This window comes from Lepidochelys kempii, chromosome 1, assembly GCF_965140285.1.
Source record: "Lepidochelys kempii isolate rLepKem1 chromosome 1, rLepKem1.hap1, whole genome shotgun sequence".
Taxonomy (NCBI): Eukaryota; Metazoa; Chordata; order Testudines; family Cheloniidae; genus Lepidochelys; species Lepidochelys kempii.
This window is the reverse complement of record NC_136380.1, coordinates 99,740,410-99,764,638: the sequence shown is the minus strand read 5'-3', so window position 1 is coordinate 99,764,638 and position 24,229 is coordinate 99,740,410. Positions and strand designations below refer to the sequence as shown.

General features: G+C 46.6%; 1 protein-coding gene across 6 annotated transcripts in view; it reads left to right on the top strand.

The window, feature by feature from the left end:
• Window positions 1–24,229, top strand: part of STK24 (serine/threonine kinase 24) — a 136,166-nt gene that overhangs the window by 9,400 nt on the left and 102,537 nt on the right. For 2 of the 6 annotated variants that reach the window (XM_073348314.2, XM_073348276.2), the window contains exons 1-2: window positions 9,534–11,217; window positions 13,800–14,030. In XM_073348314.2, the coding sequence (XP_073204415.1) occupies window positions 11,080–11,217; window positions 13,800–14,030 (369 nt within the window). In that variant the 5' untranslated portion in view covers window positions 9,534–11,079. Of the gene's footprint in view, window positions 1–9,533; window positions 11,218–13,799; window positions 14,031–24,229 lie in introns of those variants that run through there. The other 4 variants (XM_073348294.2, XM_073348283.2, XM_073348305.2 and 1 more) reach the window with 4 other exon arrangements.

Below are 24,229 nucleotides of genomic sequence, written 5' to 3'. Positions count from 1 at the left end.
TGAACCTGTTTCTTTGACTTTGGGACAGGCCACTTTTGGATAGCATCCACTTTGGCCTGTAGGGGGCTGATAGTTCCTTGACCCACCTGGTGTCCAAGGTAAGTCACTCTGTTTAGGCCTATTTGACACTTCTTAGCCTTAACAGTTAGTCCTGCCTCCCTTATGCGCTCAAGGACTTTTTGTAGATGTTCCAGGTGGTCTGCCCAGGAATCCGAAAATATGGCCACATTGTCAAGGTAGGCGACTGCATATTCTCCTAATCCCGCTAGGAGACCATCTACAAGTCTTTGGAAAGTGGCGGGTGCATTTCGCAGCCCGAAAGGGAGTACATTAAATTCATACAGCCCGAGATGTGTGATGAAGGCTGACCTTTCCTTGGCAGATTCATCTAGCGGTACCTGCCAGTACCCCTTGGTTAAGTCCAAGGTAGAGATGAACTGGGCCCTTCCCAGTTTCTCTAATAGTTCATCTGTGCGTGGCATGGGATAGTTGTCTGGGCGAGTTACAGCATTTAGCTTACGGTAGTCCACGCAAAAACGTATTTCCCCATCTGGTTTGGGAACTAGAACCACTGGAGATGCCCATGCACTTTCAGAGGGGCGGATTACACCCATCTGTAACATATCCTGGATCTCCCGTTCTATAGCAGTTTTAGCTTGAGGAGACACCCGGTAAGGTTGGACCCTAATTGGGTGAGCATTACCTGTGTCAATGGAGTGGTATGCCCGTTCAGTCAGTCCTGGGGTGGCTGAGAACGTTGGCGCGTAGCTAGTGCACAGCTCCTGGATCTGCTGTCGCTGCATACGCCCAAGGGTCATGGAGAGGTTCACCTCTTCCACACCACCAGCACATTTCCCTTCATAATAGACACCTTCAGGCCACTCAGCGTCGTCTCCTCCCTGGGCTGTAAACTGACAAACCTTTAATTCTCTGGAATAAAAGGGCTTTAGAGAATTAATATGATACACCTTAGGCTTTCGGTTGGAGGTGGGGAATGCTATGAGATAATTAACAGCTCCCAGGCGCTCCTGGACCACGAATGGCCCTTCCCACGATGCTTCCATTTTATGGGCCTGGAGCGCCTTTAAGACCATGACCTGGTCTCCTACTTTGAAGGAACGCTCTCTGGCATGTTTATCATACCAGGCTTTTTGCTCTTTTTGAGCATCCTGTAAGTTTTCTCTAGCAAGGGCTAAAGAGGTTCGGAGGGTGTTTTGTAGGTTGGTTACAAAGTCCAGAATGTTAGTTCCTGGAGAAGGTGTAAATCCCTCCCATTGCTGCTTCACCAACTGCAATGGCCCCTTAACCTCACGGCCATATACAAGTTCAAATGGGGAAAACCCTAAACTGGGATGTGGTACAGCTCTGTAGGCAAAGAGCAACTGCTGCAATACTAGGTCCCAATCATTGGAGTGCTCATTTACGAATTTACGTATCATGGCCCCCAAAGTTCCATTAAACTTCTCCACCATGCCATTTGTTTGATGATGGTAAGGAGTGGCAACCAAGTGATTTACCCCATGAGCTTCCCAAAGGTTTTTCATAGTTCCTGCCAGGAAATTAGTCCCTGCATCTGTGAGGATGTCGGAGGGCCAACCTACCCTGGCAAAAATGTCTGCTAGTGCCTGGCACACCCTTTTAGCCCTGGTGTTGCTTAGAGCTACTGCTTCCGGCCATCGGGTGGCAAAATCCATGAAAGTCAGTATGTACTGCTTTCCTCTGGGTGTCTTTTTCGGAAAAGGACCCAGAATATCCACAGCTACTCGCTGAAATGGAACTTCAATGATGGGGAGTGGCTGGAGAGGAGCTTTGACCTGGTCTTGGGGTTTTCCCACTCTTTGGCACACCTCACAAGACTGGACATAGGTAGAAACATCCTTGCCCATTCCCTCCCAGTGGAATGACCCCCCCAAACGGTCTTTGGTCCTGTTCACCCCAGCATGGCCACTAGGGTGATCATGGGCTAAGCTCAAGAGCTTGGCCCGGTATTTAGTTGGAACTACCAACTGTCTCTGAGGATGCCAGTCTTCCTGGTGTCCCCCAGAAAGAGTTTCCTTGTATAAAAGTCCTCTTTCTACAACAAACCTGGATCGATTAGAAGAGCTGAGAGGCGGTGGGTTGCTCCGTGCCGCCGTCCAAGCTCTCTGGAGGCTTTCATCTGCTTCTTGTTCGGTCTGGAACTGTTCCCTTGATGCTGGAGACATCAGTTCCTCATGGGATTGTGGACCTAGGCTTGGTCCCTCTGGAAGCGATATAGGGGATGGAGCTGTTTCTGTTGACTGTGAACCGCTCTCCGCTGGTGTACTATGTTGGGATTCAGGCTCCGGCTGAGCCTCTTGTGTAGGGTTATCGGCTGCTGCCAGTTCAGGTTCGGTGGGGCCCTCTGGTGTTGAGGTTGCAAGTACTGGATTCAGTGCTGACACGGGGTCTGGTGTTGGTTGTTCGGCTGGTTCCGGTTCTGGGACTGGTTCCGTCTGGGTTTCTGGGACTGGATCCACTACTGCTGTTGCAGACATTGGCCTGGGGTCCAGGTCCATCACCTCTGACTGGGTCCTGATAGAAGTTTCCGGAACAGAGCTAGGCCTCACGGCTTGTTTAGCCTGGTTGCGGGTGACCATTCCCACCCTCTTGGCCTGCTTCACATGATTGGCCAAGTCTTCCCCCAACAGCATGGGGATGGGATAATCATCATAGACTGCAAAAGTCCACATTCCTGACCAGCCCTTGTACTGGACAGGCAACTTGGCTGTAGGCAAATTGAAAGAGTTGGACTTGAAGGGTTGAATCGTCACTTGGATCTCTGGGTTGATTAAATTGGGGTCCACTAAGGAAGCATGGATAGCTGACACTTGTGCTCCGGTGTCCCTCCACGCGGTGACCTTCTTCCCGCCCACACTCAAAGTTTCCCTCCGCTCCAAGGGTATCTGGGAGGTATCTGGGCCTGTGGACCTCTGGTGTGATTCCGGTGCAATGAACTGTAATCTGTTGGGGTTCTTGGGGCAGTTGGCCTTTACATGCCCCAGCTCGTTACACTTAAAACATCGTCCAGCTGACGGGTCACTGGGACGAGGAGGGTTGCTGGAGAACGGGGTGGTGGGACGATAAGGGGTCTGGAGGGTTCTTTGGGAGGTAGGCGGGGCTTTGGGCGGCCCCCGGTAATAGGGTGTGGTCTGGGGTGGTCCCTTCTGGTCTCCGCTCCAACTGCGACCAGTTTTCTTCTTCTCTGCCACCTCCACCCATCTGGCTCCAATCTCTCCTGCCTCGATTACAGTTTTGGGTTTCCCATCTAGGATGTATCTTTCTATTTCCTCAGGAACACCCTCTAAGAATTGTTCCATTTGCATTAGGAAGGGCAAATTTACTGGAGATTCAACACTTGCTCCTGATATCCAGGCATCCCAATGTTTCACAATGTGGTAGGCATGTCGGGTAAATGACATGTCTGGTTTCCACCTTAGGGCTCGGAACCTCCGACGAGACTGCTCGGGTGTTATCCCCATTCTGACTCTCGCCTTGGATTTAAACAGTTCATACTTGTTCATGTGTTCTCTAGGCATTTCAGCTGCCACCTCAGCTAAGGGTCCACTGAGCTGCGGCCTCAGCTCTACCATGTATTGGTCAGTAGAGATGTTGTACCCAAGGCAGGCCCTTTCGAAGTTTTCTAAGAAGGCCTCGGTATCATCACCTGCCTTGTAGGTGGGGAACTTTCTGGGATGGGAAGTGGTACCTGGAGAAGGATTGTTAGGGTTTGTTGGTATGTTCTGCTGGGCCTTTATTCTCTCCATCTCCTCCACATGCTTCCTCGCCTCCATTTCCCTCTTGTGGGCAGCCTCCTGTACCTCCTTCTCCAGCCGCATGAGTTCTATCTGTCTTTCATGTTCCCTTTGTTTTTCCTCAGCCTGAAATTTGGCTAATTCCAGCTGTAGTCGAGCCGAGGATTTGGCCATTCTAACCTCTCTGTTTTTAACTAACTTTACACCCGAGGTTTAGAAATAAACAAACAAAACTTGGCTGTAATTTTTTGCTGTGCTGGAATAGAATACCTATTCTCTGATAGTGATTGTCAGCCTACAGAAAAAGACAATTCCCTTGTCTCTGCTCTGGGCCCAAATTAAAGCAAAAAACCTCGAACTACTTGGGAACCTGCTTACCCAGCCCAAAGAAAAAAAAAATTTCTTTTCAAACCTGTGCTCCTTGTAAAACAAAAAAAAAAAATCAAAATCCTAAAAAAAACCCTGCCACTTTTGTCTCCAGGCAAATGGGTAGAGCACACACCCCCTATTTACTTTTAGGAAGAAAAGAAAAAAAAAAACAAACCTCTGGGTTGGAAGACTGTGAATTTCCCTGCAGGAGTTAAGTACCCTGCCTCCAGGCAAATGAAACCTGCAATTCACAAGATAATCCCCTTTTGTCTCTGCTTGGCCACAAAGCAGAGAGAAACCAAGCTGCTTTCAGTTTCAAAGCTGCCTTCTGGACTTCCTAAAAATTCCTTTTTAAAATCTGTATTTCTAGTTCAAAAAATCTCAACTGGATCTCAAAATGATTTCAGGTTAATCCCACCACTGTGCCACCATGTCAAGGTTCCTCCCCCACTCTGAACTCTAGGGTACAGATGTGGGGACCTGCATGAAAAACCTCCTAAGCTTATCTTTACCAGCTTAGGTCAAAACTTCCCCAAGGTACAAAATATTACACCTTGGACAGGCCGCTACCACCACCAAACTAATACTGGTTACTGGGGAAGAGCTGTTTGGACGCGTCCTTCCCCCCAAAATACTTCCCAAAACCTTGCACCCCACTTCCTGGACAAGGTTTGGTAAAAAGCCTCACCAATTTGCATAGGTGACCACAAACCCAAACCCTTGGATCTGAGAACAATGAAAAAGCATTCAGTGTTTTACAAGAAGACTTTTAATAAAAAATAGAAGTAAATAGAAATAAAGAAATCCCCCCTGTAAAATCAGGATGGTATATATCTTACAGGGTAATTAGATTCAAAAACATAGAGAACCCCTCTAGGCAAAACCTTAAGTTACAAAAAAGATACACAGACAGAAATAGTTATTCTATTCAGCACAATTCTTTTCTCAGCCATTTAAAGAAATCATAATCTAACACATACCTAGCTAGATTACTTACTAAAAGTTCTAAGACTCCATTCCTGTTCTGTCCCCGGCCAAGACGACTACAGACAGACCCACAAACCCTTTGTTTCTCTCCCTCCTCCCAGCTTTTGAAAGTATCTTGTCTCCTCATTGGTCATTTTGGTCAGGTGCCAGCGAGGTTACCTTTAGCTTCTTAACCCTTTACAGGTGAGAGGAGCTTTCCCCTGGCCAGGAGGGATTTCAAAGGGGTTTACCCTTCCCTTTATATTTATGACAGCACCTATGTACTTTTCTTTCTTTTGCTGTCATGCATCTAAAATATTCTGGTATCTGCTTTGTAGCATACTGGTGGTGTCAGGTTTTTTTTAATCACACACTTGATGACTGAACAGGTTTTTCACTTCCAGTAGTTTAATTAAAAAAAAATGCCACAATATAATAGAGGGTGGAGAGAGAATGCATGATGAGATGCTATAAAAGTTATATCAGCTTGAATCTGAGATGACTGTATTACTCACAAGTGGTGTGTAGATGGGTCATTCAATAAGGCTTTTATACTATGCCACTGTATTTTGTATATGTCACATGTAAAATAGCTTTTCTGTAACAAATGTTTTAGAATTTTAAAACATTTTAATGGGACTGTTTTGTATCTTTTGTCTGAAAAACCCAGGTGGTTTATGGTTTGATGCTGAAACTGTGTAGTTCCGTTAACTTCAGTTGGATTTGTTGGTGCTTAACATTTCTGAAAAACAGACTATTCTCTATCAGTTCAGCTTACTTTTACTTTCAGTTATAGCTTTCTGTATTTAAACAGTTGTGCCTTTAAGACATGGCTTTGTAGGAACTTCCAGGGCTGGAAGTAGGGTCCCACTGAGTATCTGGGAACCTCCCCGCAGGGTGATGCTAAATGTTGCCTATTCTGGGCCTCAGACCTTTGTAACTTCCTTGGAGGAAGAAAGGAGCGGAACTTACACACTAGGGGGAAGAAAACTTTTGTGACAAGTTTAAAGCTGTTTAAAAACTTGGGCTAGGTCCATAAAAGGATATACATGCCTAAGTCCAACTTCTAGGTGCCATTGACATCCTTTAAAACCCTCTGCTCAGGTGCTGCCTAACTCTAGGCACCTAGGTTTCTGCTGTTAAAGTTCTCTAGGTGTCTAAAAATCTGCCAGAGAGTATATCCTAGCTTTCTCACTCTAGCCATTCTCATGCCTAATCCCCAATGGGATCCTCAAATTAGGCATAGCCTGTGGTACCTGGTCTGGTAGGCATTCTCAGCGCATGCTTAAAAGGAGGATGAGAAATTGATGCTGGTACCCCACTTATAACTTTTAGCCCAGTGACTGGAGCAATCACCTGGTATGTAGTAGATCTGAGTTCAATTCCCTACTCTGCCTGATAAGGAGAAGGGATTTCAGTTTGGGTCTCCCCATTCCCAGGGAGTGCCCTATCCACTGAGCTTTGAGGTATTCTGTGGTAGGTCTCTTAATCTCTCCTGTTGAAATTGTTCCATTGTGTGTGTGTGTGTGTGTAACTAAATATTCACTGGGCCAGAGACTGAGTGATTACATTCCAGTCATTAGGGCCCTCATCTGGGAGGTGGGAGACCCAAGTTCCAACGAATATTTAATTATTTATACACAGTAGAACAGCTTCATCAGGAGAGAGTGAGACCTGCCCCAGAATACACGATAGCCCATTAGAGCACTCTCCAAGCAATGGGGAGACCCATGTTCAGATCCCTTCCTCCCATCAGGCAGAGGTGGGATTTGAACCTGGGTGTGTCTCATCCTCAGTGAGTTCTCTAACCACTGGGCTAAAAGTTATAAGGGGAGGTGGTGCCTCCTTATCTTCCTGTGTTTTGTATAAGAAAGGGCTTAGGTGCCTAACTTCAGGAGACAAGGTTTACAGTCTCAGTCCCTTTGATGGGTGGGTCTTAGGCCACACCTTTTTCCTTGGCATTTCCTACTGGCTAATTTAGGTGTCTCTTTATTCAGCATGCTGGCTTTTATGGATCCCATTGTTAGGCACCTAGCTCTCCCTGTGCAATATTCTAAGAAACGTGGGCTCTTAATTTACGGCTGTGGAATCCACTGGCTGGCAACGTGCCTAAGTGCTCCTACTGGCACGTTCCGGGGTGCAATCCAGACTAGTGAGGGGTTGTGTCACTGCCTGCCCTGCAATCTTGGGTGCCTCAGAATGCTTTGCTGCTGTAGCTCCCTACCAAGGCTGCTCACAAACAGCCTAAGAGCATGCAGGTCACATCCTGAGTGTCTCTGTGTAGTTGCAGCCCTGGTCCAGAAACTCTGACCCCAGAATCCTGTCAGCAATACTCCAGTCATACTCTGGCCTCCACCAGTCTGGGTTACTGCTTGCGGGATGACCCCAACACACTCCCAGTCCTGAATTTCCTCCAAAATATGTGTTCTGCACTGTCCAGCCCTTTCTTGGACAGTTTAGACATGAAAGGTCCTTTGCCCCTGTGAAGGGTCAATATTCAAGAGTTTGCTACTTTAACTGGAGTTCTCAAACAATTCAGTTTAAATGCTACACTGGGTTAGTTTAGATTAAAAATAAAACAAGTTTATTCAATTAAAATCTCTTTACAGTTAAATACAAGTTAGGGATGTAAAATATTAAACAATTAACCGATAAGTATTAATCTTACTGTTAACCCTCCCTCATTCATCCACCTTCTTCCGGCTGATGATCAGCTGATAGAAGTCCTTGCTGGGGGCCAGGGCCTGTGCATGGGTCTCAAACAGGTTCTCCTGGCAACCAGGAAGGGACGGGCATCACGAGAGGTCACTGGGAGCCCAGCCCCCTGTTAAAGGGGCTGGGTTGATATTAACGCTCTAGCCCAGCGGGGTCTTTGCCCCAGCAGTGGGGAGGGTTCTGTATACCCCTTTGTTGGTAAAAACAGTCCCTCCAGCCCTGCTGACCTGAGGGGAAATACTTACACGGACCCATGGGTGATTACGCTGGTGGAAGGATACTGCTTGCTAGACCAAGAAATGCCTGGCAGTACAGGGAAGCAGGAAGAACAAACCACAGGTCCAGGGGCTTCGTGAGGGGTGGCTAGCCAGGCAGGGGGAGTGCGTTTAGGCAGAGGGAAGGGCAGGGACTGTGGGCCTCATGGGGGGAGGGCGTTAAGTAGTTCCTGGCCTACCCCTGTACCACTGGAAGGGGTTTGGCTGCAGAGGTGGAAGGTGCGCTGGTCCGTGCTGTGGCTTCAGCTGATAATTGAAAGGAAGGGAAGCTGCTGCTGGAGTGGCACAGAGCGGCTGCGGAGGCTGCATCATGTGCCTGGGGCCCCTCTCCCTATTCGAGGGTACTGAGAATGCGAGGGGGGTGCTGGGCCCCCTTAACTGCCCAAGGTCTCCTGGCTAGGCCTGTTGTTACCCCTATATAAGCTCAGCTGCCCTTTCCCATCTGTCCGGGGCAGGGGAGAGGTGCCATTCTACGCATTGTAAGGCCTGATTCGGTTAACTGGTTAACCAATGTAATTTTACTAGTTTAAACGAGTACTCCTTAAAATGATATTTACATCCTAAGTATAAGGTATTGAAGTCAGAAATGGTTACAAGGGAAATAAAGATAAAATGTTTTTTAGTAGCTAAACTTAACAAGCTTGACTTGGTTCAAGATAAAATTCGTATCACAGGTTCCCAGCAACATTGGTAACAAATTCTCAGGTCAGGATCTCCCTCCTAAGTCAAAAGGCTGGTTCCTTTGTCATCTTAGGAAAGAGAAAGAGATAGCTTGAGGTGTTTTTGCCCCTCACTTTTATAGTCTGTCACCCTTTGAAATGCATTTTCCTGAGGGTTACCCCTATATAAAGTTCATTCCAGCTGTAAGGACAGAGACAGAGTCTCGTCATGAAAGAGGTTCCATGCTGTTGTTTGCTAAAATGCAGATTGATCTATTCCTGCCCCCCTTCTTTAACAAAGACTGGTCACTTGACAGGTGATTGCTAGTCAACTTTGATGACACCTGGCTAGAAGTGCCGGCTTGTCCTTTGTCTTTGAGAAATAGGTTTTACCCCTTCCCCAAACTTGTCTGGTAAACACATTTTAGTCATCATCTCATCGTATGTTCATAACTCTTAATGTACATACATTATACAAGAATATTAATAATCACTGTGTTGTTTTCAAATAGTACCTCACAAAGCATATATTTTATACAAAGATTATTTCAATAGGGTGTAGAGTAGTGGTGGGCAGCCTGCGGGCTGCACACAGCCCATCAGGGTAATCTGCTGGCGGTCTGCCAGACAGTTTGTTTACTTTTGCACGGCTGCCGGCAGCTCTCAGTGCCCACAGTTCGCCCTTCCTGGCCAATGGAAGCTGTGGGAAGTGGCGGCCAGCATGTCCCTGTGGCCTGCGCCGCTTTCCGCAGCTCCCATTGGCCAGGAATGGTGAACCAGGGCCAGTGGGAGCTGCCAGTGGCCGTGCAAATGTAAAAAAACTGGCAGCCTGCCAGTGGATTACCCTGATGGGCTGCAGGTTGCCCACCACTGGTGAGGGGCTTGAGTACGGGGTGCATTTGGTCACAGTCGCCTTTGGAATGTTACTTATAGTCAGAATGAAGCAAAGTGATCAAAGTGAATGACAAATGCAATTTATCACAGATACAATTGTGCGTATGTATGTATACATCTATATCTGTATAAATATCGACAGTGTCTGTAATGGGTATTGTTGATATCCCACAACTGTTCTCTGCTACATTTTAGTTCAGTAGTTTTTCTTTTGGTTGTGACTTAAAGATCTGCCACAAAAATCTAGTGCAAATTAAACAGGTCTTTTAGTAGTAACATTGTCTCAATTTTTGTTTAACTGGCTTGGATTGAGTTTTTGAAAAAGAATCAGTAGCATATTTCTTAATTGAATAATAATAGTCTAAGTTTGTACGAAAGACAGAAAATGGGGAGGACAGGGTGTGTGTATATGTTAGAACTGTACTGAATAAAAATGATTCCCTGCTTTTCTTTTTAGAATTTGTAAATTTCTGAATTAAATAATTGAAACTCATAGAATCATAGAATCTCAGGGTTGGAAGGGACCTCAGGAGGTCATCTAGTCCAACTCCCTGCTCAAAGCAGGACCAATCCCCAATTTTTGCCCCAGATCCCAAATGGCCCCCTCAAGGATTGAACTCACAACCCTGGGTTTAGCAGGCCAATGCTCAAACCACTGAGCTATCCCTCCCCCCATGTAACTCATTTTACACCTGGTGAAATAATATTTAACTCCTTGGCACTGGCTAAATGCATCTTCATTAAGCAAATATTTTGCTAATATAATCCTTAAAATGCAGCAGTCACTGCTATCATTAGGCGAATTGTGTTCACCAGGACACATCCCAAGAGTGTAGTTACCCCAATTAAGGTGAATTTATAGTACTGTAAGTGAAAGTTGCATCCCTTTTGTTGTAAAAACTTCCAGAAATTAATCTGGAATTCACAAGGTCTTATTTTCCATGGAACATATTTTCCATGGAACATATTTAATAGAGTATTGTAGCTGTCATCTTAAAATTTGTAGTTGGACGATATCCCCATTCACCTTGAAAATTTTATAAGATGGCGTTTTTTATTTGTGAAGAGATGGCAGCCCTAGATAATAGATCGAAATATTTGAAATGTCATTTGTAGTTAACATCTGCTTTTTAAAAAATGATAGTAAGACTAGATGCAACTGAGTACAGTTGACCACAGTTTATTCTCTGCATCCTGCTTCTGTCTTAAATTTAAGTTTCCCACCTGCTGCAGGAAATAAGTCCTTCCTGCATATAATTGAAAGCAAAACTGTTGCAGACTGTAGGGGGGAGAAAGGCCACAAAACTTTGCTCTGCAAAATCTTTCTTGGAAATAATTGTTGCTGATGCTGTTGAAACGATCACTTCAAAGTAAAGAGAAACGATATATTGAATTTGAAGGCTTGAGGCTTCTTTATGACAGATCTGCATGAACTGGTTTCATATTGTGTCTAAATATGTGTCAGTGCTGCTGCCAAGAAAATATGTATATACACAGCTCTGTGAGGAATGTAGTGAAGATCAAAGCTGCTTGTGGAGAGCTGAACTGAAATTCAACCAAGTCAAGGTGAATAGATTGCAGATAGCCTTTGGTGGCTGGTGAACAATAAAATGATGACTAGGAAAGCTTTGACAATGCTACTAATGAATGAAATGCCTGTGTTTGTACAAAGACTAGAGGTAGCGAAGAAAACATGCTTGCTGATTACATTTGACCATAGTTCATACTTGAAGTCTTAGGTTATTAGTAGGGCCCTACCAAATTCACGGTCCATTTTGGTCAATTTCACGGTCATAGGATTTTAAAAATTGTAAATGTCATGATTTTGGCTATTTAAGTCTAAAATTTTACAGTGTTGTAATTGTAGGGGTTTCTGATCCCAAAAAGGAGTTGAGGGAGGGTTGCAAGGTTATTGTGTGTGTGTGTGTGTGTGTGGGGGGTGTTGCGGCACTGCTACCCTTCCTGCTGCGCTGCCGCTGGCAGTGGCTGCCTTCTGAGCTGGGCAGCTGGAGACCAGTGGTTGCTGCCAGGAGCCCCAGCAGCAGTGCAGAAGTAAGGTTGGCATGGTATGATATTGAGCTATGCCCTCAGTCAGCAGCTGCCATTCTCCAGCTACCCAGCTCTGAAGGCAGCAGCACAGAAGGGTGGCATAGTATATACTTCTGAACTGCTGCTAGCAGGGCACCGCCTTCTGAGCAGGGTGCCTGGCCAACAGCCGCTGCTGTCTGGCCATCAAGCTCTGAAGGCAGGGCAGTAGTAAGGGTGGTAATAATGCGACCCCCTCTAAGATAACATTGTGACCCCCTTGCAACTCCCTTTTGGGTCAGGACCCTGAATTTGAGAAACTCTGGTCTCCCCTTTGACGTCTGTATAGTGTAGGGTAAAAGTACACAAAAAAACAGATTTCATAAGGGGGAGACCAAATTTCATGGTCTGATGGATTTTTAATATCTGTGAATTTGGTAGGGCCCTAGTTATTAGGGAAAAAAATAGACCTGTTAATATGCTTTGAAATGCTTTCATTTCCACATGCATGACCAAATTGAAAGCATGGTGGATTAATTTAAAGTAAAGCAATTTTAAATTACCAATTTTAATAATTTAAATCAGCAAGTAGGAAACCTTGGTTTAAATAATCAGTTTTAATCATGTTTTGCATTTGTACTTTAGTTATTGTCCTAAGAGAGAGTGATTCTCATTGGTTGATTACCATTAAAACATGTTGCTTTGAAACTAAATATAGTTTTTACATTGAATTTGGTGTTGCTTGTCACTAACCAGGAGGATGCACTATATCTTCCCCATTTATTTAAGCAATTATAAAGTTTAACTTACAGTTATTCAGATTTTTACTTTTTATTATGTTACAAAATGGTGAATGATGCATTTTCTTATTTAACTAGATGTGATTTGTATCAAATTGCATTTGGATGGAGATTGGAATTCAATTAAAATGCACAAAAACACATTTTCAAATTTTTTTTAGTTGAATAAAATTACTTTAAATGTTTTGGATACATAATAAACAAAAAGTAAGTTTATCAAAACATGTTTTGCATTTAAAACTAAATGATATATTAAATAAAGGAAGCATTATCTACAGTGAATTGAACTGGTTGATTGTTTCTGGTCAAATTGTCCTTCAAGATTTTAGAACTAGTAGATCTCATCCTCTCACACCTAGTTTTTATTCATATATTGGAGGAGGAAAACGAGTTTTTCAGCTTTTTCAGCTCCCAATTGGTTTCTTAATTTTGGATGAACTAGTTACTGAAGTGAACTAGTTGAAGAAACTGCATGCATGAAGAAAATGCATGAAGAGGCTATCTATTGTCAAAAACTCGTTTAGCATTTAACAGACTGATTCCAGGTGCTTAGCTAGTGACATTCATGAGTTCAGTGGTTTGACTTTATTTAAAACTTGTCAGCAGATGTGTATTGTTTAATATTACTTGTTGTATTTAATACAAAGTATTTTAATAGATTATAATAAGTGTAGACCTTAACATAGGTTGTCAATTTCAAATTTTAAAAGCTGTATTTAATTTTAAAAAATTCAATTTAAATTAAAAAAAAAAGGTTTAATTAAAAAAAAATCGTTGATTTTTATCCACCCTGAATGACAGCTTGGATGAGCAGATAGTATTAAAAAAGAGGAGCTTATACTTATTAGGCAGTATTGAACTTTTTGTATAAGCCCTACTTTTCCTCAAAAGGGATGGACTTGACTAAGTTAAACTAGATTGCTGGTACAGAAAACTGACAAGGTTTTGGGTAACCATTTAAATTAGAATTTGGAGGAAGGCTGACAGGTACTGAGTAGCAATTGGGTTGCATTAAAAAATCTGCTAAAAAATCAGTAATTCAAAGATACCTTTGTATCCGGTAAAGAATGGAACACAAATTGCATCTGAACTGGAGGAGCAACAGGTTGAGAGCACAGCGGTAAATTGTGGAAAAACAGAAAAATAAAGCATGCAGAAAAGACAGATAAGTTCTAGAGGCGGGAGAGTAGCATTATACATAAAAGATTCCATAGGATCTAATGAGTTGTGGAAAGTCACTAATCTTTGTCTTTAGAAGCATTAACATTTTTGTTTGTAACACTGCAAGTATTGAATATCTTTTTCTTTTTGTAAATTTAACAGAATCTAAAAGCAGATCCAGAAGAACTATTTACAAAATTGGAGAAAATTGGCAAGGGCTCTTTTGGTGAGGTTTTTAAAGGAATTGACAATCGGACTCAGAAAGTGGTTGCTATAAAAATTATTGATCTCGAAGAGGCGGAAGATGAAATAGAGGACATCCAACAAGAAATCACAGTGCTGAGTCAGTGTGACAGTCCTTATGTAACCAAATATTATGGCTCCTATTTAAAGGTAAGATGATGCTTGTTTTTGTGTTTTACAGTGAAAGGTTTAGTTCAGCCAGCAAATTTTTATGGACAAGGACATCAGTAGAATAGCATAATAGTTTTCAATAGAAAGGGAAATATTTTCTTTTAACCCTAAAAACAGCGTGAACTGTTTATAGTTTGTGAAGAGTCTGCTTCAAGACCCAGCTTAAGAATAAAATAGTGTTATGTGTCTGTTTTGCCACTTTACTCAAAGGCAGGAAGAAATCAAATTTGTTTAAGTAACAGACTTGTCTTTGGGGACATTGAGGTCAAGTAGTAGTATATTTAGATCAGTCTAAACTTAGAATATTCTCACTCTTCAATTATTGTTCAATTTTAGAATGCATTGAAAATGTAATAAAATTGCATAAAACCATTAGAAATAACTCAGTACCTGCTTTGTATCCAGGTTAATGTCAGGCCTTGATTTGTAGTAGTCTGTTTTTTTAAAACTGAGATTTGTTTATACTTGGTCCTGTTTTTGACCTGAATGGCTCAAAAAATTAATTTAACCTGTAACTTATTTGCAGAAGGTATTTAGCAGAGTAGCCTGAAATGAAGACTGATATATCCTGTATGGGTTTTGGTTGGTGCTTCATCTGAAATTACAAGCTTTACTGATCACCTCTTGGCTTTCATTTATTTTCTTTGAAATAATCCGCTTCTTGACAGTAAATCAGCTGAGATGAGTTTTAATAATGCCAAAGACAAAAAGGTATTTCTTCTCTTAAGAAAGCTTCATGTTTGAGGTTTCTCTTATGCTTTCACATAGAAGGTAGCACAACTATGCTTGATACTTTTTGGTGCTATTTTTCTCTGACTTTATCCCATTTATGTTACTCAATTTTCTTTTTTTCACTGAGAGTGCATGCAGGAGCTTAAAGCTTTCATTTTTCTCTTGAAAAATGGCTTAGAAGCTAATCAAAGGGCAGAAAATATCCTAAATAAAAATTTTTGTCCACTTTTGCCATTCTAGGAATTTTCTACTTCATTTCTGAGGCTATGAATGTCCTTAAAAACAAAAACAGAAACAAAAAAAACCCCAACTCCTTATTAACCAATCAGGATTTCTGGGATCTTCAGTTGCTTGCATACTGAGAACAGATTTGCTCTTAGGATCCAGAAGATACATGACCATTCCCACTAGAACAGTCCACTGTGTGATTCCTGTGGCCTGGGTCTTGTTGTCTAGGGCAACTTGAGAAAAAGCCAATCACCGAAATTGAACCACACGGCAGCATGCATGGTTTTGGACCTGATTCCCCACCACTGACCTGATGCAAATTTAGGTATAGAGTAAGTCTAAAAAGCCGCTGGAAGGCTGTGAAGGCATATGGCCAAACAAAATGAATTGGGGTCCGCTTTTAGTCTTTCTCCACTCCCCTCTTGAAATCTCCTAAGTGTTGGTGGATATGTGAAACAGCGCCTTCAGAAAGGGCAAGATAGGAATTTCTCCTCTCGGGGATTAACTCACAGAATTCTGAGCCCTTCTTCCCTCTTTAAGGAGAAATCAATCTTTTCCTTATCCTTATTCACAAAGGAAATGTTCCAAATTCCCATAAAGTTCATTTCTCCTGCAGGACCAGTGGTGAATGTGCTTCTTATGGAGGACTGCAAGCATTAAACTGGTTTTATTTAACAGATCTGAATACACATGGTCATATTGTCTTGACATGAATGTAGTTCCTCCCAGTGAGGATGACAATAAGGTGATGCTCTCCTTGAGAACGCACAACTTCATGAGGCAGTCAGAAAATATAAGGCTGAAACAATGCTGGTAGGAAAAAAAGATCTCTAACTACTCTTTCAGATGAAGGTGTTATGCCTTATATTGTAGTAGACACCATCCCTACCTTGAAGAGTTTACAATCTAAAACAGATGACTGGGATGCAATTTACAGACAAAATACAGGGGCATGATTGGGGTACATCTTGTGAGTGTGTGTGTGTGTGTATAGGGAAAGAGTGCAATGGGAATACATTTGGTCAGCACTCATTGGTCGAAGTGGGGCAGAAGAATGGTGAGCAGGGGGATGTGGCTGTTGGTATAAGAGAAGGAAGGTGGGTAAAAGGAGACAAGGGCAATTAGTATAATGGACATGAATAATTAAGTTGACCAGCTGAAGGGTTGCTATGGCAGGACAGGCTTGGGATGAAGCGGGTGGAGGGTCAAGAATCAGTGGCAATACAATAAATAAGGCGGGGGGTGGGAATTAGTTTAGGTTTCAGAATTGAATGAGTTATGATCACATCAGGAGTTTATAAAGATATTGGCAGCTGCTGCAGTTCCCAGCGTAAATGAAAGAGGAGGCTTCTAGCCGTAGAACCCTGGATGGTTCTTATTGGGAATTCTGGAATTTTCTGACTTGACCCCTTAGCCCTTGGGTGCAGCTGGTGCTGACTGTTTGAGGTGGGAGCTCTGATGCTCTGGGGTTTCCTGAGTGCCCCTCTGTCCGTCAAGGTGCATTTCACTGCTTTACAGTCCATTTTCTTAGGCACCCCAATAGCGTCAGTGACCAGAAATTACTTTTGTTCTTAGGCTCCTTTTGCATACATAGTCTCCTATTAAGTGTTATCCATTCCCTTATGACTTTTTCATATATATTTGGACTTCTGTAAGAGATATGATTTAGTATTATACAATGTTCTTGATTCATGATTAAAAAATAATTGTAGCACATATTAAAGGCATTAAAAACTGGCTGAGAGATCTCAAAGTAGTTGTAAATGGAGAATCATCTAACTGGGATTTTTCTAGTAGAGTTCCACAGGCATCTGTTTTTTCCCCCCAATGCTGTTCAGTGCATTAATGTGAAAGAAAATGTAAAATCATTGATAAAGTTTGTAGATGACACAAGAATTAGTGGAGTGGTAAATAACACACACATTAGCATGTGACGGTTGCTGGAACTGCTATCCTTGCTTTGGCAAGCCCTGTCAATGTTTTTCTGTTTTGCATGTTTCTGCTGTGACAAAGTTCCTGCTCTACTTTGGTGGGTCTTGCGCTTATTGGCGGATTTGCTCGCCTTGGAGTTTCACGGCAGCCCTCAGCTTGGCCATTTTTCTGAACCCACAGTCCAGGTCGACTCCTCCTGTGTCTGACCAGGTGTTGGGAGGATTTGGGGGGAACCCTCTACTCTGGGTTCCAGCCCAGGGCCCTGTGGAATGCAGCTGTCTAGAGTGCCTCCTGGAACAGCTGTGCGACAGCTACAACTCCCTGAACTACTTCCCCATGGCCTCCTCCCAACACCTCCTTTATCCTCACCATAGGACCTTCCTCCTGGTGTGTGATGATGCTTGTACGCCTCAGTCCAACAGTCTGCGTTCTCACTCTCAGCTCCTAGTGCCTCTTGCTCCTCACACGCACACCACAAACTGAAGTGAGCTCCTTTTTAAAACCCAGGTGCTCTGATTAGCTTGCCTTAATTGATTCTAGCAGCTTCTTGATTTGCTGCAGGTGTTCTAATCAGCCTGTCTTAATTGTCTCCATAAGGTTCCTGATTGTTCTGGAACCTTCCCTGTTAGGAAACGGAACGTCTTTTGCTTGCTCCTCAGCTATCTGCTTTCTGTTCTTTCCTAAAGCCCCCTGGCCCGGATTTTTCTTACTTTTTGCACCTGCCTTAGTCCCCCCCCGACCGGGCCAGACGCTTTTTTGTTTTTTTATTTTATTTTTTGAGTTTTTTTTCCGTCTACGTCCTTCGCCAGCCAACCCCCCCCACGCCTGCTTTCGGGCGCAGCTATTTGCCTCAGCTGAGCCCCCGGAGGAGGGGGGGGAAGATTGCCGATTTTGCTGTCCGGAGGGGGGAGTGGAAACCCCCAGACCCAGCCATTTTGCCAGCAGCTCGGACCTTACAACATTCTTAACATGCCGGAGGCCTTGGAACACAGCCAACACAGCCGGAGACGAAGATTTCAGCAGACAGAAGAAATAATATAAATCATCGTGACGAAGGCCGTAAGATTGAGTAACTTTCTGAATTATACTCTCGTGGGGGGGAGTTTGACTGTGATTACTTGCGTTTGTGGCGGCACAGGGGGTGTGGCGTGGAGACCCCCACCCCCGATCCATCGGTGCCCCTACCCCCCCATCGTTATTACAACTGTCACGGCCCCCCCGCAGTCTGTCCCTGCTGGCAACCTGCCATCTCCCTTCGGATCCAGCTGTTTGCTTTGAACTTTGCCTTCCGGACCGGACCTAACAACCGACCAACCGAGACTCTTTGGACAAACGTGTGTGGGTCTGCACCCCCCCCCCCCGGATTGCTTATCCCACAATTTGCCCCTATTACTGGACCCCGATTTTGTTCCCCCCCCTCCTCCCAGTCCCCCCCCTCGGCATTTTTTCCCTTCCCGTCCGCAGCCAGCAGAAGGAGGGGCTATTCCGCCTTCTCCCCTCCCCCCTCCTCCTTCCGGTGTCTCCCTGTCTCTCCCTGCTCACAATGGCGGGGAACGAGAGGGGCGAGACTGCTTCAATAAAATTAGTTGTCCCTTCCCCACCACCACCCCTGCCCGACCCCCAAGGTCCCCCCCCTACTACTATTGTTAAGGTACTTGCCACCCCCCCTGCTGGGGCACCGGTAGCAGGAGGCACCAGGGTGATTGCTGCTGCACCCACCACCCCCCCAGATTCTAGGAAACCCCCCCCGGTTCGCCGGAAGGGCCAGGGCGGGTGGAAAGGAAAGGGCCCCGCTAAAACCACTGAGCCCTCCATGGCAGGGGCTGCCCCCACCGCTGCGGCCTCGTCATCAACCGTGGCACCCCTCCCAGCGTTTCCCTCCACCAGCTCTGCGATTGTCCCTCCCCCGGCCCCCAGGATGTATGCCCGGGCGGCAGCGGGCTCCCCCCTGCCTGCCGCCTCGTCATCTCGCCCCCCCCTGCCTCCGCCACCATCACCAGCGGCCGAGGCCCTTTCCCCGCCTTGACCAGGAAGCACGGCGTCCGTTGCCTCCTGGTGCCCGCCTCGCCCCACTTGGAGACATACGTGCAGGCGTTGGCGAAGGTGGTAGGACCCACGGCTATTGTGGCGGCCTCCAAGATGTATGGGAAGGTTGTTTTCTTCTTAGCCTCGGAGGATGCCGCCCAGGAGGCGGTGGAGAGGGGCCTGACGGTGGGGGGGGGTGTTTGTCCCCCTAGAACCGTTAGAAGACCTGGGCGTTCGCCTCGTCCTTACCTCCGTTCCTCCCTTCTTACCCAGTGCTGCCCTGTTACCCGCTCTTTCCACCCTGGGGAAACTTGTTTCTGTCATCAGCCCTCTCCCGTTGGGCTGCAAGGACCCCACCCTCCGTCACATTTTTTCGTTCCGCCGGCAAGTGCAGCTTCTACCACCGGCAGGGGCGCGTGACGGAGAGGCGCTCGAGGGGTCCTTTCTAGTCCCCTACGAGGGAGCCCGCTATCGGGTCTTTTATTCTACCGGAGAGGCCCGGTGCTACCTCTGCCGTTCAGCGGGGCATGTCCGCAGAGACTGCCCTTTGGCTCGGGGGGGAGGGGCACCCGAAACCCCCAAGACCCGGCAGGACATCGGTCCCGTCGCTGCCGACGCCCCTGGCTGCCCAGTACCAGAAACCAACCCTCCTCCTACTCGACCCATCGCTGCTCCCGTCCGGGCCCAAGAGATACCTTCCCTACAATGCCCGGGCGAGCAAGGGGTTTCCACCCTTGCTAGTACCAACCCAATAGAGCCCATGGAGGAGGGTGTGGTAAGGATATTATCGGGTACAAGAGAGGGCCCTCCCCAAGGAGAAGCCCCCGCCCCTCATGTTGCCCCACCGCTACCTCCCCGAACCCCTAAACCGTCGCCTCCGCCCCCCGACACGACCCCTGCTAACCAGCCCCCAGATGATGCTATGGAGGGCTGGACCCTAGTCCAGGGGAAGCGAGGCAAGCGGAAGGCTCGAGCTCCGCTGCATCCACCCGACGCGGAAGCCCCCCGGAAGACCAGGAAAGGAGGCTTTTTCCGATTCGGCTGGGGCCAATTTTGGATAGTCTCTAGTTTTGTTTAGTTGTGGCTTGACCATGCCCCTTCCTACAGTGTAGCCAAGGTACTTAGCCTCGGCTAGCCCTATAGCACACTTGGCTGGGTTGGCTGTGAGGCCAGCCTGTCTTAGTGTGTCTAGAACGGCTTCCACCTTTCCTAAGTGGGTTTCCCAGTCGGGGATGTGAATAATTACATCATCCAGGTATGTCGCTGCATAACTGGTATGGGGCCATAGGAGCTTGTCCATAAGATGCTGGAAGGTGGCAGGTGCCCCATGCAGTCCAAAAGGAAGAACAGTATATTGAAACAGACCCTCTGGTGTAGAGAATGCCGTCTTTTCTTTCGCATCTTTGGCAAAGGGAATCTGCCAGTATCCCTTTGTTAAAATCAAGGGTGGTCAAAAATCGTGCATTGCCCAGGCGGTCAACTAACTCATCGATACGGGTTATGGGGTATGCATCGAATTTGGATATCTCACTCAGCTGGCGAAAGTCATTACAAAACCTAGTGGTGCCATTGGATTTGGGCACCAACACGATCAGGCTTGACCACTGACTGTGGGACTCTTCGATGACTCCCAGCTCTAACATCCTTTTTACCTCTGCCTTGATCTCCTCCCTTTTTGGTGCTGGGACCCGATAACGCCTTAAAGTTACCTTTGCCCCAGGGTCTGTGATGATGTGGTGATATGCTTCGCTGGTCCGGCCTGGTTTGGTTGAAAACACGTCCTGGTATCGGTTGATCATCTCAGTTACCTCCTTCTTCTGGTTTGGTGTCAGATCAGTGGATATCCTGATCTGCTCCTGCATACTACTTACTTGGATCGGGGTCTCTTGGGCCACTACACACGCCTCTCGTTGGTGCCAAGGCTTTAAGAGGTTAATGGGATAAATTTGTTCTTGTTTCCGGCGTCTTGGCTGCCGTACCTTGTAGGTTACTTCCCCCACGGTTTCAACCACCTCATAGGGCCCCTGCCATTGGGCCAAAAGCTTGCTTTCTGCCGTGGGTAGCAACACAATCACCCGATCCCCTGGTTGGAACTGTCGGACTTTTGCCTGGCGATTGTAATGGGTTCGCTGGGCCTCCTGCGCCTTTTCCAAATGTTCCCATACAATAGGGGTGACCCGGGCTATCCGTTCTCGCATCTGCAACACATGGTCAATTATATTTCTCCCCTCATTGGGTTCGTCTTCCCAGATTTCTTTTGTAATATCTTGTATGCCACAGGGGTGGCGTCCATATAATAATTCAAAGGGGGGAAAACCCAGTTGAGGCCTGAGGTACCTCCCGGATTACAAACATAAGGTAGGGTAGTAGGGTAGGGTAGTAAGGTAGGGTGTCCCAATCCTTCCCGTCTCGAATTACCACTTTCCTTATCATTGCCTTGAGGGTTCGGTTAAACCTTTCTACCAGCCCATTGGTCTGTGGATGATAGACTGAAGTTCTCAGGGTATGTATATGGAGCAGTGTACAGAGGTCCTTCATTAGCTTCGACATAAATGGGGTACCTTGGTCTGTTAATATCTCCTTTGGTAGCCCCACTCGGGCAAAGATCCCCACCAACTCTTTAGCTATTGTTTTAGAGGCTGTGTTCCGCAGGGGGTAGCATAATCGAGTAGCATAATCCAGAATGACAAGTATATATTGGTGGCCCCGGGCTGTCTTCTCCGGGGGTCCCACTAGATCCATGGCTATTCACTCGAAGGGGACCTCTATGATGGGAAGGGGTACTAAAGGTGCCCTCAAGTGGGGATGGGAACTGTGCAGCTGACACTCCGGGCAGGACGCACAGTACCTCTGCACTTCTTCATATACTCCGGGCCAGAAGAATCGTCGCAGGACCCGTGCCAGGGTCTTCTCTACCCCCAAATGTCCCCCAAAAAGATGACTATGGGCCAGATTTAATACAGCATTCTGGTGCTTTTGAGGTACTAGGATCTGCTGTACCTTCTGTCCCTGTACTGGTGCAACCTGGTATAAGAGATTCTTCTTCATTATGAAGTAGGGTCCTGGTCCGTGGGTTTTCCCTTCCACTGGGACCCCATCTATTTTGGTCACCTCCTTCCTAATGTTGTCCTAACTGGGGTCTTCAGCCTAGTCCCGTCCAAAATTTCCTCTCCTGCGGCTAATCTGCCCAAGATCTAGGGGGCCAGTCTCTGTTGCCTCTACTGGTTCAGAGGCGTTAGGGTGTGGGTCAGACTCAGGTGCTTCTCCCTCCTTGGTGGCCTCCTTTTCAGCTGCTCGGGTCCGCCTACCTACGAGAGTGACCCTCTGGCTTTGGGCCAGTATTCGGGTTCCCAAGGCCTTAGCTGCCCATCTTTCCCTTTTCATCTTTCTACGCTGTCTGGGAGTGGAGAACAAATCTGGGGATATTTCAGAGAAGGTTGGGGGTTGACAGTCTACTGTGGATGCCTCACTACTTTCAGGGCTTCCTCCTTTCTCCAATTGGGACACTGTGCAGTTATGTGTCCCCACTCCCCGGAGGCATAACATCTGTATGAGCCCTAGGCATTCCCCGGTCTCTTGGTTTGGGTAGTCTAACATCACAATCCTCTTCCCCCTCAGTGCTCTGACTCTTGGTGGCTACTGGCGGGCCTTCAGCCCGTCTCTTTTTCCACCTAGGTTCTGGTGTCCCAGTCACCCGAGCTCCAGGGCTTGGTGCTGCTAGTTTAACCCAGGGTGCTTCTTCCTTAACTGGTCAGGTCAGCTCCCTTGCCATCCTTCGCCTTTCTACAAGCGCGACAACCTCGTCGTAGGTGGAGGGTTCGTTCTGGCTTACCCAGGCGCGAAGGTCTGGTGGTAGTCCTCTCATGTACCGGTCGATGACCAGAACCTCTAGTATCTCCTCCGGACTCCGGGACTCACTCAGTTCATAACCACTTTTGTGCGAGATGGATGAGGTCATATAATTGGACCCCGCGAGGTTTTGTTTTCCTGGTACCTCCACTCATGATATCGCTGGGCCCGCGCTGCGGTCATTACCCCAGATCTGGCCAGGATCTCTGCTTTCAGCTGGGGGTAGTCTGCCGCAGCCTCTTCAGGCAAATCATAGTAGGCCTTCTGGGCCTCCCCACACAGGAATGGAGTGAGGATGCCAGACCACTGTTCTCGGGGTCAAGCCTCCCGCAGGGCTGTCCTCTCAAAGGCCAGAAGGTATGCTTCTACATCATCTTCCTGCGTCATTTTCTGTGGCCAGTTGCTGGCCCGCATGATCTGCGTCCCATCATGGCCGCAGTTCAGCTCTGTAAGGGCCTTTACCTGGTTTACCAGTTCCCGCAACATAGCCCGGTCTTGAGCAGCCTGGTCCATCAGCAGGCGATTAGTCTCTTGCTGCAGCCACACTGCCTCCTTATGGGCGGCTGCCTGGACATGAATAGCCTCCTGCTGGGCAGCTGTGGCTTGTATCAGTGATCGCACTACCTCCTCTGTTGTGGTGGAAAAAAAATAAAAAAACCCTCTTCCCTCCCCCCCCCCACACCCTCTTTCTTCCGCCGCGCTGTGGACACCAGATCCCACTTCCAACACCAGTTGTGACAAAGTTCCTGCTCTACCTTGGTGGGTCTTGTGCTTATTGGTGGATTTGCTTGCCTTGGAGCTTCACGGCAGCCCTCAGCTTGGCCGTTTTTCTGAACCCACAGTCCAGGTCGACTCTTCCTGTGTCTGACCAGGAGTTGGGAGGATTTGGGGGGAACCCGGGCCCGCCCTCTACTCCGGGTTCCAGCCCAGGGCCCTGTGGAATGCAGCTGTCTAGAGTGCCTCCTAGAACAGCTGTGCGACAGCTACAATTCCCTGGACTACTTCCCCATGGCCGCCTCCCAACACCTTCTTTATCCTCATCATAGGACCTTCCTCCTGGTGTCTGATATGCTTGTACACCTCAGTCCTCCAACAGTCTGCGTTCTCACTCTCAGCTCCTAGTGCCTCTTGCTCCCAGCTCCTCACACGCACACCACAAACTGTAGTGAGCTCCTTTTTAAAACCCAGGTGCCCTGATGAGCCTGCCTTAATTGATTCTAGCAGCTTCTTGATTTGCTGCAGGTGTTCTAATCAGCCTGTCTTAATTGTCTCCATAAGGTTCCTGATTGTTCTGGAACCTTCCCTGTTACCTTACCCAGGGAAAAGGGACCTACTTAGCTTGGGGCTAATATATCTGCCTTCTGTTACTCTCGTATAGCCATCTGGCCCGACCCTGAATAGTTAGTTGTAAG